Source organism: Leucopleurus acutus, assembly GCF_964270905.1.
Source record: "Leucopleurus acutus genome assembly, chromosome: 7".
Taxonomy (NCBI): Eukaryota; Metazoa; Chordata; class Mammalia; order Artiodactyla; family Delphinidae; genus Leucopleurus; species Leucopleurus acutus.
The window spans coordinates 26,071,338-26,084,936 of record NC_139150.1 but is presented as its reverse complement, the minus strand read 5'-3'; the positions used below and the strand labels follow the sequence as shown (position 1 = coordinate 26,084,936).

Sequence of the window (13,599 nt, the reverse complement as noted above, 5' to 3'; positions counted from 1 at the left end):
TCTCAGCTATTTCACCCTTGCTGCCATCTCTCTCTCTCTCTTCTCTGCTGTGTGTTTCTTGCTGATGGAACACTCAGATATTCTTTCATGTTCTTCTGACTTGCATCAGGGGACCCCGGAGGTCAACCCATTGAGTCAGATGCCTGATAGACAAGTTTCAGATTTTAGAGTCAGAGAGATCTTTGCTCCAGTCCTACCTCTGCCTCTCGGTACCTGTGTGGCCAACCATTCTCAGCCCCAGCCATCTCATCGGTAAAATTGGCATGAGAACCTATGTCGTACACCATAGTGGTGAGAATTCGTTGTTGGCTGTTCAGTAACTTACAAAGCCCCACCTAGATGCGCTGTGACCATCCATTTTACAGTTCTGTTATGATCTTGCTTTTATAAAATCATTTTCCTACTATAGACAGTATACAAAATGGATAGCTCCATATAACTTAGCTAAATTTATTTTATAACTGCAATTATAAATCATAATTTAATTTCCAAAACTTTGCACATAAATAAAGTCACAAGTCAGAGACCGACACTCATTTCTGAGACTGCACATCTCAGGGGTGGGTTAAGAATGGATGGACCAATGCCCTCTTTGCTGTTGGCTCCATCGTAGATATTCGTGGCCAAAGAGGCGGTAAAGATGTAACCTGTACTCCTGTGCTTTGGCTGCTGTATGTTCCCATGACCACAGGTCGGGCTCTGCAAGCACAGAGTGTTTTTCCTTTCCTTTTCTTAAGCTTGGAATGAAAGAAAAGAGTCTTAATGATGATTTTTAACTTATGTGACATGCCCTTCACTGCTAAGAATCTGTTTGTCTTTCTAACCTGGGCACAAAAGCATCCTCTTCTGCACTTCTTTCTGGCTATGCCTCGTGAACAAACTGGGATTTTTTGTAGCTCAGCAAATGGGCTTTTTTAGGATCAGTGGAATCAGACACACTCACGTCTTTGTCACTTTAGTGCCTGAAGTGCTAAAACTGTACATTATTCACAAACTCCAAGTGAGAGCGAGGAAGAGTGTGTCTTGGCACCAGAGAGGACAGTAAAGCTCTCAGAAGACCCAGAAAGTTATCACTTGGGCATTATTTCAAGTGTATCCTAAGTGGTGGGATTTGCTTCTTTCTGTAAGTAAACCTGTCCATCTGATTTTAACCAGGAAAGAAGGATTTTATGACACGGATACATACAGGTGTTCTCTTCACACTGCCATTTGTGAGGGCTGATGAGCTGTCCTTTCTTGGAATGCTTTCTCCACGACTTCTAGCATTTTTATTTCAAGTTTCATATCACATAGAAATACCCGTGTTAAAATTGAGAATGTGTTTTTTGAGATGGGTGGAATGATATGCCATAGACCCTAGAAACAAGAAAAATGTGTTGAGTCAGACTCCTCTCCCTTTGGGGAGTTTACCCAAGAGAGTCTTACGTGTGCTCTAGGTTGGGGGTGGCAGAAGGTAGGGGAGACGGATTGACCTGGTTTGTCTTCGGATTAGGAGCCAGTTTGTAATTTTGTTATAAAGGGACTGGAGCTGTCCAGTGCCTTGTGTCTGAGTCTTAGAGGCCGTGGTGGCTGCTTGTTGAGAAATGGGCTGTTCCTTTGTTTTGGTCTCTGGGGAGGTTTGTGGATGGTCAACTGGTCAGGGCAGTCGGACCTGACTTCGGCCTGCTGGTCCCAGGATTTCTTTCCTGTAGAGCTAAGAGCAAACCAGGACCAGCACTGGCGAGAGGGCAGGGCTGGCCGGGGTACTGGCGTGGCAGTGCTTTTCCAGCAGCTCAAGTCCCAGTTAACAGGAGAGGCAGGCAGAGCATGCATTGTGCTTCATTGTGCGCGTGTCTGAAGCAGAAACTAGTCTTGAGAGCTTAACCAGAAAACACCTCAAACAGTCCATGAAATGGTAAACAAACCTGCTGTTGAAAGAAAGAATGAGAAGTTGACAGTTGCATTATTGTGATCCTGAGTGGGTTCATCGGCTAGGCTAGGGTCGAGGAGTACGGAAAAAGGAGATTAAAAGAATCGGCTGAAATGAATTCAGTTGTGTTAATGTCTTTCTTCCTTTGTCTTCAGTTTACACCTGGTAATGAACGTGTGTGTGTGTGTGTGTGTGTGTGTGTGTGTGTGTGTGTGTGTGTGTGTGTGTGGCAGGTTTGTTTACAATTTCCAAAGGGGTTTTTTTCCTCCATCCTGAGGAATATGAATTGAGGAGGGGAGGAGGAAACAAGAAGGGGAGGAATTCTAGTATTTTGAAGACAAGAGGTGACCCCACAATAAGGGAACTGCTCTGAGGCCGATGGGATGGATGGTACCAGTCTCATCAAATATGGGTTTTACAGAGCCCCCGCGTGTCCCGCCTGGGGAAATCACACTTTGGAAAATTAGGTGTCCATCAAATCAGGAGGAGGCTGGTACAGTTTCTGTCCCGTTTCCCCCCTGCTTTTTGAAAGGCTTAAGAAAAGAGTCCTTTGTTTTCTTTTCAAGGAAAGTTACACTGAAATTCATCTGTGTGGGATTCACAGACTCCCATTTGTGTCATTCATGGGCAGCCGCAGGTTATATAGGACAATGGTGGTGATAACGTTGGTGAATTCCTGACCTCAACATTCAGAGCTGCGTGTTGGGAAAAGGTTCAAGGCCTGTTTTGCTTTTCACTTGCTCTCTCTCTCTTTTTAAAAAAATTCTTATTTAAGGAAGAACCTGAGATTTTCCCACCCCCCGTCTACAGTAGATTTCCCACCACATGACATTGGAGCGCCACAGCCTTAAGATTTGTGCCTGTCACTTCCAGCATTTTCCTCCTTGCAAACTTTCAAATACCTTTTCAGGGAAACTTGTTTGGAATTTCATTTTAATGGGATTTATGAATAAATCTCCATCTTAATGCTGACTAAGCTTTAAACATCCATTCCTGGAGAACACTATTGGGTTTTTATATTTTAAAATTTAAATCACTTGACAGCGAAGGCATAAAACACTTTTATATTTGTGAGTGCCATGTGCTTGAGCATTTCTGTTAAAGGCTTTTTTCCCCCCGGTTGGCTTGAATAATTCTGGGCTGCAAAGGAGGAGATATTGCATCTTCTGCTTGCCTTTCTCATGTGGATGCCTGTGTACATTGTGCGGGTTTGTTTATCTCACCTACAAGGATGGGGATTCTGTGGCAGCCTGTTGCCACGCTGCAATTTCCTTTAAAAAAAGTTTACTTTCTTCCTTCACTTGGAAACCTTTAACCTCAGAATTTTATTTTTAAATGCTGTGAACCCTCAAAGTCAGATTAAAAGAAGTGACGCTTCCTCCCTACCTGCCTTTCCCCAGAGATGCGTTGTAGAATGTAAATGAAGATGAAAGCTGGGATCATAGTCAACTCCTTTAAAAAAATACTCAAAACTAGGGCTTCCCTGGTGGCGCAGTGGTTGAGAGTCCGCCTGCCGATGCAGGAGACACGGGTCCGTGCCCCGGTCCGGGAAGATCCCACATGCTGCGGAGCGTTTGGGCCCGTGAGCCATGGCCGCTGAGCCTGTGCGTCCGGAGCCTGTGCTCCGCAACGGGAGAGGCCACAGCAGTGAGAGGCCCGCGTACCACAGGAAAAAAAAAAAAAAAACACCTCAAAACTAATGTTGGGGGTTTTCAGGTGTCAAACCTCCACTGTGTTCTTTGTGTCTGGTGTCATCTTCCCCATCTGTCCACAGACTCATCCTACTCCGAGCCTCCAGATGTGCAGCAGCAGTTGAACCACTATCAATCTGCTGCTCTGGCGAGAAACAACAGCCGTGTCAGCCCCGTGCCTCTTTCTGGAGCCGCGGGGGGCACTGAGCAGAAGACGGAAGCTGTTCTTCACTGCGAATTCTGTGAATTCTCCTCTGGCTACATCCAGAGCATCAGGCGCCATTACAGGGACAAGCACGGTGGGAAGAAGCTCTTCAAGTGCAAAGACTGCTCCTTTTACACAGGCTTTAAGTAAGTGGCATGAAGAACAGCCTTGAAAAACAAGGTGGCAGCACGCGCTTCACCCCTCACCCTACTCTTCCCTTTCACTCTCCTATCTGGAGCTCATGGGAGGCCCTGCCTGTGGGATGAAGAAGGGGTTGTTGGGTCCAGTCTTCACAAGAGGAGGCTAGTTCCAGAAGACTGTTTTGGGGGTTTGGGGAAGAGATGAAGAGCTATATCATTACAAATGAGTTTAAAAATCAGAGAAAATGGGTGCCCAAGGAGTGTGAGATCATGGCAAAGGATTTCCCTGACCCAGTATGTGAAACAGTGAGTGTTTTCCCTTTGGAAAACCACACCCTCCCCCTCACCTTTTATTTTGTCTTTGGGGGAAAAAAATATCTTCTTGGAAGCAAAGTCAAAGTCAAGAGAGAACACCGGCAGTCGTGACGCCCCTGCTACCCTTGTATAGATTTCTTATTTCTTAAGATCATGTTATTGAAAGACACCCAGAGAACCAAGACTCCACACTGGGAAGACTAAACTTGAACAATCACAGAGAGATTGTTCCCATCTAGAAAAAAGATAATCCGGAGTCACCTTTGCTCCTGTGTATGAGAAGGATTGGAGTGCTTCCTGTCATTTAATCTAAACTCCTGTGGTTCCATCTCATCCTGGGAGATACTGTTCAGGTTCATGGTTACGAGTGTAGAATATGGAGCCTGACTACCTGGGTTTGAACTCCAGCTTTGCCACTTACTGGCTGTGTGACTTTGGACAAGTTACTAAGCCTCTCTGTGTCTCTGGTTCCTTATCTGTTAAAAAAAAAAAAAAGACAATAATAGTACCTACCTTGTAGGGCGCTTGTGAGGAGTAAAAGAAGCCATAAAGTGCTTAGCGTAGTGCTTGGAGCAAAGGAAACACTAATAAGTGTTATTGTATCATAGATAGAAAGCTTTTATAATAATATGAAATGCTATAGTACAGATATAAAGCTATTATCTGCTCCTGCTGCCGTCAGGGCCTGGGCTTTAGGTCACTCCAGTATTTCAGTACACACTCCACACAGAGAGGCTGGTGGGTAGACTTCATGCACCCCCAAAAAACATGAACTGATAGAAAACCAAGTCTCTTTTCCACCAACATCTTAGTTGCTTGGATTTAATGGAAAATGTGTTACATCTCTGACTATTAATGTGGTTCAGTTGTGTTTTAGATAAATATGTATGTGACCTTAGAAGTGAGAGAAGGCAAAAAGGACCCAGATAACAAGGGCCCACTGACAGGTGTACATGTTTCCCCAGAGAGAGGCACTCGGGTTAATAAGAAGGGGACCTTGCCCGTTAAACTCTTGGTTTCATCCATTTTTATGAGACATTTAAGGCTTTGTAAATTTTGAAGTTTTGAAAAGGATGGAGTGGGGAGGCAGTGGTACCCTCCGCCTCCGAGCTGGTACAGCAGCTCTGAGTCCTTTACGTGGTCATCAACCGTCCTGACCTCCTAACCCGCCTGCCCTCCCCTGTTCCCTGGGAAGAGTCACCGAGGCAGCTGATGAATCTTCCCAGCTTCAAAACAGTCCCTCTCCTTCTGAGCTTGATGAGAAATATATTCTCGTAGGGATTTTGTTTTATATTTTGTTTTAAGTTTAACAGGCAACTTCTAATTCTCAAGAATAAAATCAGGAGTCTATTTCTTTCTTTTCAAACTCAGCCCTGCCTGAGCCCAGCCAGGTAGCAAAATTTCCAAAAAGAAGTTACCGCTGCGTGACAGTGCTTAGTTATTGCACGAGGGACCAGGGCACTCGTGGCCAGCAAACATGATAAACCACTGTAGCTTTGGCCCCCGGGTGGAGTGTCTCTGTAGTAGGGCTGCTGGCAGGGGGTGTGAGTGAGATGCTCCTTGGTTACACTCATCGCCTCTCTCCCCACCTCCCTCCCAGATCTGCTTTTACTATGCACGTGGAAGCCGGGCATTCGGCGGTCCCCGAGGAGGGCCCCAAAGATCTTCGCTGTCCTCTCTGCCTCTATCACACCAAATACAAACGCAACATGATTGACCACATCGTGCTGCACCGAGGTAACCTTCCAAGCTCGGTTTTCTTGTGCGGGGCGGGGGAAGGCGGCTCGGGTGGCGTTAGAGGGAAGCCGTCTCTAGGTGGCAGCGGCACCTTTGCCTGGTCCCTTGCTCCCCACCGTACCTCCCCTCAAGAAATCACAGCGATCACCCTAGTGACAGCCAACAGGGTAAAAACATCTTCCAGCTGAGAGGATTTCCTTCACGTGGAGGGAGGCAAAGGTGATGGATTCTGCAGTGAACAGTTCTGCGGGGCTTCCCCCTGAGAGGGAGTTTTATATCCTGAGTCCTCCGCTCTCACGGCCTTGCTAAGGAAGGAGTGAATGAGAAGCAGAGTGGGTGGGTGAGGGCAAGGAGCTCTGTGGCTGTAAGCAGTTCTTTGGACGAACACCAAAATGATGATTTCCGAAGCAGAACGCGGAATTTCCCTTGAACTGGATGGAGAGAGAAAATTCTCAAAACTGAAAGTGGCCTGATAATATGTTAGAAACCCCATAGGCTTTGGGTTTAAATTCTAGATTTAAAGCCTCCTGTGTTTAACCTCCCTCTCCTCCGTAAAAAGAGGTGACGAGTTATGCCTCTGAGGTGACGTATTGAGAGTCTAGTGTGTTCCATGTGGGTGCATCCTGGGTGTTCCGTAACCGTCGGCTCCTCTGCTAAGCTGGGGTACGTCTTTTAGGTCCTCGTCCTCTTTGTTTTTTCTTTGAGTGGAGTTTACTGCTGGCCAATTCAAACAGTTAAACAACAGGCCCGTCTGCGCTGGAAGGAAAAATATGTTTATGTAAAACCTACTTTATCCAGAAGAGATTCAAGCCAGAGGTGGATGGAAAAAGATGGCTAGAGTACCCGTTGCCAGTCTCTCTTGCTATTTCCACCTACTGACCTTTCCATCTCTCCTTCCTTCCTCCCTGCCTCCCTCCCTCTCTCCCTCCCTTCTTTTCTTCCTCTTCCTGCCCCTCTTCCTTCCTTTACCTCTAACCTGGGAAAGCTTTTAGGTATTTGCCGAAAGTACCGAAAAAAGACTCGAAGGCAACAAGTGTCTTCTGCTGCCCTGCTGAGATGTTACTCTGAAATGCTGGGCATCGCAGGGGGCGGGGGGAGGGGGCATTTTCAAAGTTTCCAGCATTTCCCCAGAGCCGCTGCCTTTGGCCGGCACGTTTTGTGACATGTCACCCACATCTGCTGCAAACTCCGTGGAAGCCTCAACCTTCAGCACCCTCAGGTCCCCCTCCTCCCCGGGCAGGCTTATGAGACGTGACATGCCTGCTGGCGAGGACATTCGCCTGCAAGCTAGGGAAAGCCACGCAGGAGCGTTTAGGCAGGAATTCCTGGCCCGACTGCCCCCTCCTGGTGTGCCTCCTCAGCCACCTGGCTTCCGGTCCCCCGGCCCATGTGTGTGTCGCTGGCTGTGTGCCCGCACTGCTTGGGGCGAGGCCAGGAGTCGTGCTGCTGTAGAACAGACAGCATCGGTGAGACCCCACTTTGGCGGTGGATTCTCTCTCTTTTCCATGTTGCTGCCTGGTGGGATCAGAGCCTTGATGCCTAATGCGCTTGATGACTTTCCTTCCCTGAGCTGAGAATTCAAGAAACGGAGGCAGAGAGAGAGAAGCGCTTAATGCCTGGCGCATGCCACACCTGACGTGGTGCTTCTCACACACGCTTACTTCATCGTCCAGCCACACTGGGAGGGACAGTACTGTGACCCGTAGTCCTGTTTTATGTACGTGAAGCTTGAAGCTGGAAAAAACTTTTTCTTTGATTTAGTGTAGTTATTTACGATCGTTTCACAAAGGATTTAAGGTATCTTAAAAATAGTCGTGCAGAGCTGTAGGATTAAAAACAAATGAGAAGGGCTTCCCTGGTGGCGCAGTGGTTGAGAGTCCGCCTGCCGATGCAGGGGACACGGGTTCGTGCCCCGGTCCGGGAAGATCCCACATGCCGCGGAGCGGCTGGGCCCGTGAGCCATGGCCGCTGAGCCTGCGCGTCTGCAGCCCGTGCTCCGCAACGGGAGCGGCCACAACAGTGAGAGGCCCGTGTACCGCAAAAACAAACAAACAAAAAAAGAAACAAATGAGAAGATTGGGGCAAATGCAGGATAAGGAGAAGGCAGTTGAAGGTCACGTCAAGTATGAAAAAGCTCACCTAGAGTCTGGGTACTCGGTGTCCGCCATGAGGTGCTGTGCGTTTGTTAGCAGTGGGCTGCAGTCGTGGCCCTGGGACTGCGGCCCACGGTAGGAGAGACAAAAACGGAATCAACTGGATTTAGAGTGTTTGTTAGACTCTTGAAATTTTGTTCAGGAATCTGAGATGCTGGAACCTGAAAGGAGTTTCTCCGCTGGGTTCTCCTGAGGGGACGGTGTAGGATGTAGTGCATACTGTCCCCACCCTGAATCCAGTGCTGAGTCCCTTGGGCCCACGAGGGCTGAAGTAGTTTAACCAAAGTCATCCAACCGGTGAGCAGGGAAACTGTGTGTCAATGCAGTCCTCTGACCCCATGACCCATCCATCATATTGCCTGTCACTGGTTACTTACAGTCTCTTCTCTTTATTTATAGAGATGATTTATTTTAAAAGAGGCATCAGAGTATATAGGTATTGTCCTCATTGGGGTCAGAAAGTACACAACCTGGAATGAACATGAGCATTTGAGGGTTGGTGGTAATAATGACAACATCCATGGCAACAGCAATGGTTACTATTATTGAGAGCTTATTAGGTACCAGGTGCTGTGCTAAGTGCTTTCCAGTGAGTCATTTTATGGAATTTTCACAAAACCCTAAGTGGTAGGTATTACTGTTATCCCTGACAATAACAGAAAAAACAGGTTCAGAAAGACTGAGCATCTTACCTAAGGTCAGATGACTAATAAGCAACCCAGCTGGGATCTGAACCCAGGCTTGTCTGACCCCCCAGCCCATGCCTTTACCCACCAGGCGTCACTGTCTCATCCTTGGGGGGGTGGTTGGTGTCACTCTGTTGAGCGTTCTAGTGGCTGTGGCATTTGGGTCTGAGGATGGCGTGGTCTGGAGGCTGCAGGTCAGAGACGAGGACCACTGAGCTGCAGGGGGCAGGGTGCTTCGGGACAGCGTATCTGCCATCTGCATCCTGGCCTGGCTTTGGTGGCCATCCCAACTCAAAATGGCAGCTCAGTGGGAAGCTGGTCTCGACTAGTCAAGAGACAGGGCTGGGTGTCTGCCTGGCAATTTCGAGTTGGGGCTGATCTCAAAGTAACCAGATGTGGCTCTTCCTCCACCTGTGCTTTCCTTACTCTGTGGATGAATAAACATCTTTGGTCTCTAGAGCCTGCAGGACGAGATCTTTCTGAGACCTTAGTTAATTAACATACGTGGAATGAAAGGCAAGAAAAGCAACTTCTGAACTGGCCCTGAGACTGCGCTGCTGTTTGCAGGACTGGAGTCTCCTTAGCTTTTTGTTCAGACAAATTGCTATATTTACATAGGGAGGAAGGGAAAGAGAATCCGTTTCACTCCTGGGAAATCTGAATGAGAAATAACCATGGAATTACGTTGGCTGTGGCAAAAGAGAGCAAGCATACTGTTTGTCCATGCATGCAGCAAACGTTCGTTATTTGCTTGTTTCATGCCACACCGTGCTGCGTTCTTTGGGTTAAGATGGGATGCACGAGACCCAGTCTGCCTCTTCAAGGAGATGAAGCGTGTGCATAAGTCCATATAAGATAATGAGTGATCAGTATCTAGGAGATTCCCAGTGGCAGATATATTTCTGTTTGGGGTAGAAAAAGGTGGTAGAGGGGGGTAGCTTTCAAACTGATCCATGATAACATTTCAGCAGGCAGAGAAGACTTAAGGTGGGTGTATTCGTTATCTGGGGGACTTAACAAAAGTGCATCCTCTTTCTGTTTTGGAGCCCGGAAGTCTGAAATCCAGGTGTTCATAGGGCTGGGCCCCTCCTCAAGTCACTAGGAGAGAATCCTTCCTTGTCTCTTCCCGGCTTCTGCTGGCTCCCGACTTCCCTGGGCTTCCCTTGCCTTGTGGCTGCATCATCACTCCAGTCTCTGCCTCATCTGCACATGGCCTTCTGTGTGTGTGTGTGTGTGTGTGTGTGTGCGCGTCGGTGTGCCCTTTCCTCTTCTTATAAGAGCACTGGATTTAGGACCCACTCTAACCCAATATGATCTCATCTGGACCTTGTCTTGACTAACATGCAAAGACCTCATGTCCCAATAAGGTCACATTCTGAGGGGCCAGGTGGACATAAATTTCTGGGAGCACCGTTTGACTCACTACAGAGTGGAAGGAGAATTTTAACAAACCAGTCAGGTGAGTGGAAGCAAGACGTGTTTACAGAGTGGTATCAGACTGTTGTGAAGAGAATAGGAGACAAGCCTAGGAAAGTATATTCCGGCCAAATTAAGGAGGGCTTGGGTACCAGCACAGGGGTAGAACGTTACTCTGTAGGTAGTTGGGAAGCTGCGGTACTGATGAGACACCTGTGAATTCTAATTTAGCAAAGATTGAAGCCAAGGATTATAGACCCATCTCTTGGAGGAGCTGTGAACTTAGGTCAGATCAGCATTTGGTGAGGATGACCATGATCGGACCAATTTAACTGGAGAAAAATTAAGCCCTGAGACTTCTGTTTCAAGGAGAAAGTTGGTGGTAGGAGGTTTGGTGGGTTTTCGTTCATGCCACAAACACACACTGAACACCCGTCCTGTGCTAGTGTTGCTTTAAGCTCTAGGGATACAGCCAGGGAGAGTCAGGCCAGGTCTGGGCACGAAGGAGCTTGAGCTTTAGTGGCAAGAGAGACAGTGAACAAAGGAGTAAACAGTTTCGGGAGTATGTTTCCACTGAGCTCTTTTTTTTTTTTAAAATAAATTTATTTATTTTTGGCTGCATTGGGTCTCCGTTGCTGTGCACGGGCTTCTCTAGTTGCAGTGATCCGGGGCTACTCTTCATTGTGGTGCACGGGCTTCTCATTGCGGTGGCTTCTCTTGCTGTGGAGCACGGGCTCTAGATGCACAGGCCTCAGTAGTTGTGGCTCGCGGGCTCTAGAGCGCAGGCTCAGTAGGTGTGGCACACGGGCTTAGCTGCTCCGTGGCATGTGGGATCTTCCCAGAGCAGGGCTCGGACCTTGTGTCCCCTGCACTGGCAGGCAGATTCTTAACCACTGCCCCACCAGGGTAGTCCCTCGACTGAGCTCTCGTCACCATTGGAAGCACAATGCCTCATGCATCGCTTTGCCTAGACGTCCCTTGTATATGTACAGCAAACCTGGGTATAAAAAGCTGGGCACAGATTGAATTATAGGCATGAAACAGTTCTGCCAAATATTTACATTATAATTATGAAGCTCTGTAATCACCGAGCCTGGTCTCCAGTTGGCTGGTTAACCTCTCTGTTTCCCAGCCTGTAACCTCAATACGTACACAGATGCTGAGTACAACTGACCCCTGCAGGTGGGTATCTTTTTGGAACTGGACTAATCTCCCCTAATTGATCTGATCAGTATCATTTTTATTGAGAAAAAAAAAATCTACGGTGAGATTGATAGTCTTTCGTTTTATTCAGTGAGATTACACGTTCCCTTCCTCCCCATCTCGTGCTTTGGCCTGTTAGAATTAGAGGTGCAGTTCCCAGCTCTGTCTGGCTTGAGGGTGGTAGCCTGGCTGATGGCAAAACTTCTTACGGGAGCTGTTGTGCTTATGTTTCTGCGTGTCTATTTATGGTTATATTTGGGGATGGTGGCTTTCTGGTTCTCAGCCTTTGTCAGTTGTTTGGCTGAGAGAGGGTAACAGGTGGGTCTTTGGTTTGGCCCAGAGAGGGTCTCGGCCCTCTACCATGGTAACCTGCATTCAGAGTTTGTTGGAGTGAATGACTTCCAGATCTCCGCCAGCTTCCTGTAGGCCTGGCACGTTGTGGGAGGAAACCCATGTGTGTTGTGGGCTCCCTTTCGGGAAGGATTTTTCCTTGGTGATTCTGGGCTCCACAGTGATGTGGGTTTTCGCTGTTTTGAGCAGAAGTGACCCCCTCACCCCCGCCTCAGTAGTGGCGATCTTGCAGATTTTTCCACCTGGCACACACTTCCGGGCTCTTGGTGAACTTTAGCACCCACGTGCTACAGTGTGGCGTTGCTCCGGGCTGGAGCCTCTTGGCTTTTCTGTCCAGCTGCGGTGCTAAGCCATCTTTTGAGTGTGAGGAGATGAGAGACACGATCTATCTTGTAGTCAGACTGGTGAAGTCATAATATTTTTGCAACCAGAGCTGGAAGCTGAGTCACAATGAGTGTGATTCAGGCCTTGATTTCTTACCCAAGGTAATTTCGAGAGGTGTGAAGTCAGGAAAAGACCCACAGTTGTCGCTGCCCCCGTAGAAAAAGCCCCAAGCGCTGAGCTTCTGTAGCCAAGACAGGGCTCAGGCCCCACCTGGAAACATTCCAGTCTCCCACTTCAGGACCTTCACTGGCCTCCACCGTGACTAACCTTATTGAGAAAACGCTATCGGTCCTTCACCTGCTTTTTAGAGTCCGTCTTGTTTTATATCTTGGTCATGTTAACCATGTTTGTAGAAAGGAAAAAAAAGATAACTTTTTTCTAAAATTAACATCCATATAACTAAGAGACTTGGGACATACTGTAGTTAATGTCTTAGTTTGGAAATGGGAAGTCTTACCTTTCAGGATAAGTCAGCAGGGAAATGACCTTCTATGAAATCCAGAAGATATTTGAAAGAAATACAGATAGAAATGGTTGCCTTAGACACCGATAGCTTTTGTGATTTTGAACTATTAGGAATAAAAGGCTTAGCAGTGCATGGCGAACAGACTGGATGTGCCCAGAGAGCTCTTCTCAGGAGGAACAGAGGAGGGTGCGGGTAAAGGTCAGCCGACCCAGGCTCCCAGGTCACAACTTTGTGCTGAACTAGAGGAGCGACTTCGAGGAAGTAGCTTAACTGGTCCGTTCTCGGCTTTCACTGGAGATAATCAAACTGACTTTGCAGGGCGTTGTGAGAATAAAAAGTAGCTGAGAGGATCGAACACCTAACCATGCTTGAAACATAGTGAGCCCTTAATAAACGGGAGCAGCCGTTCCCATTCATTGTTATTGTTTCACCTCCAAGGTATTATTCCGGGTGCTCCTGACTTTGTGCAAAATGCATTTAGACACACAGAGTGAAATAGGAAACTGCAAAGAAGACTAACCAAAGTGGTAGAGGAGTTGAAAAGGAGACCTATTAAAAAACACACAAGCTTGAAAGAAACGATTATTTATGGGGGAGAAGGGAAGACTGGAGGGCGACCGAATGTCTTCAAGGTGTTGAGGCGTCGTTATGTGGAAAATTATAGCCAGCTGTTCTCCATCTCCACGGAGGTCGACAGAACCGGGGCCGACGGGACAGGCCAGAGCCGAAGAAGGAAAGGGGAAGCAGTAGAAATGACAAAATATAAATCAGGAGCAAACACAGAGAGCATGGGGCAGGGGGAGGGCGCGAGTCTCAACACTTCCCATGAACTCCTGAGCTGCAGGGTGGAACCGGTCCCCTCGCTTCAGCCTGCCCCCCATCTCCTGCCGCGGGCGCCAGCTTGCTCGTAGCTCATGGCCACGCCTGTCTAACCCAGGGCAGC

General features: G+C 47.8%; 1 protein-coding gene across 1 annotated transcript in view; it reads left to right on the top strand.

The window, feature by feature from the left end:
• The window catches only part of ZNF462 (zinc finger protein 462), a gene marked incomplete at its 3' end in the record, with an annotated part of 139,417 nt that overhangs the window by 100,736 nt on the left and 25,082 nt on the right, over positions 1 to 13,599 (top strand). The window contains exons 8-9 of the mRNA XM_082842121.1: positions 3,684 to 3,951; positions 5,861 to 5,997. Of these exons, the coding sequence (XP_082698247.1) occupies positions 3,684 to 3,951; positions 5,861 to 5,997 (405 nt within the window). The remainder of the gene's footprint in view (positions 1 to 3,683; positions 3,952 to 5,860; positions 5,998 to 13,599) is intronic.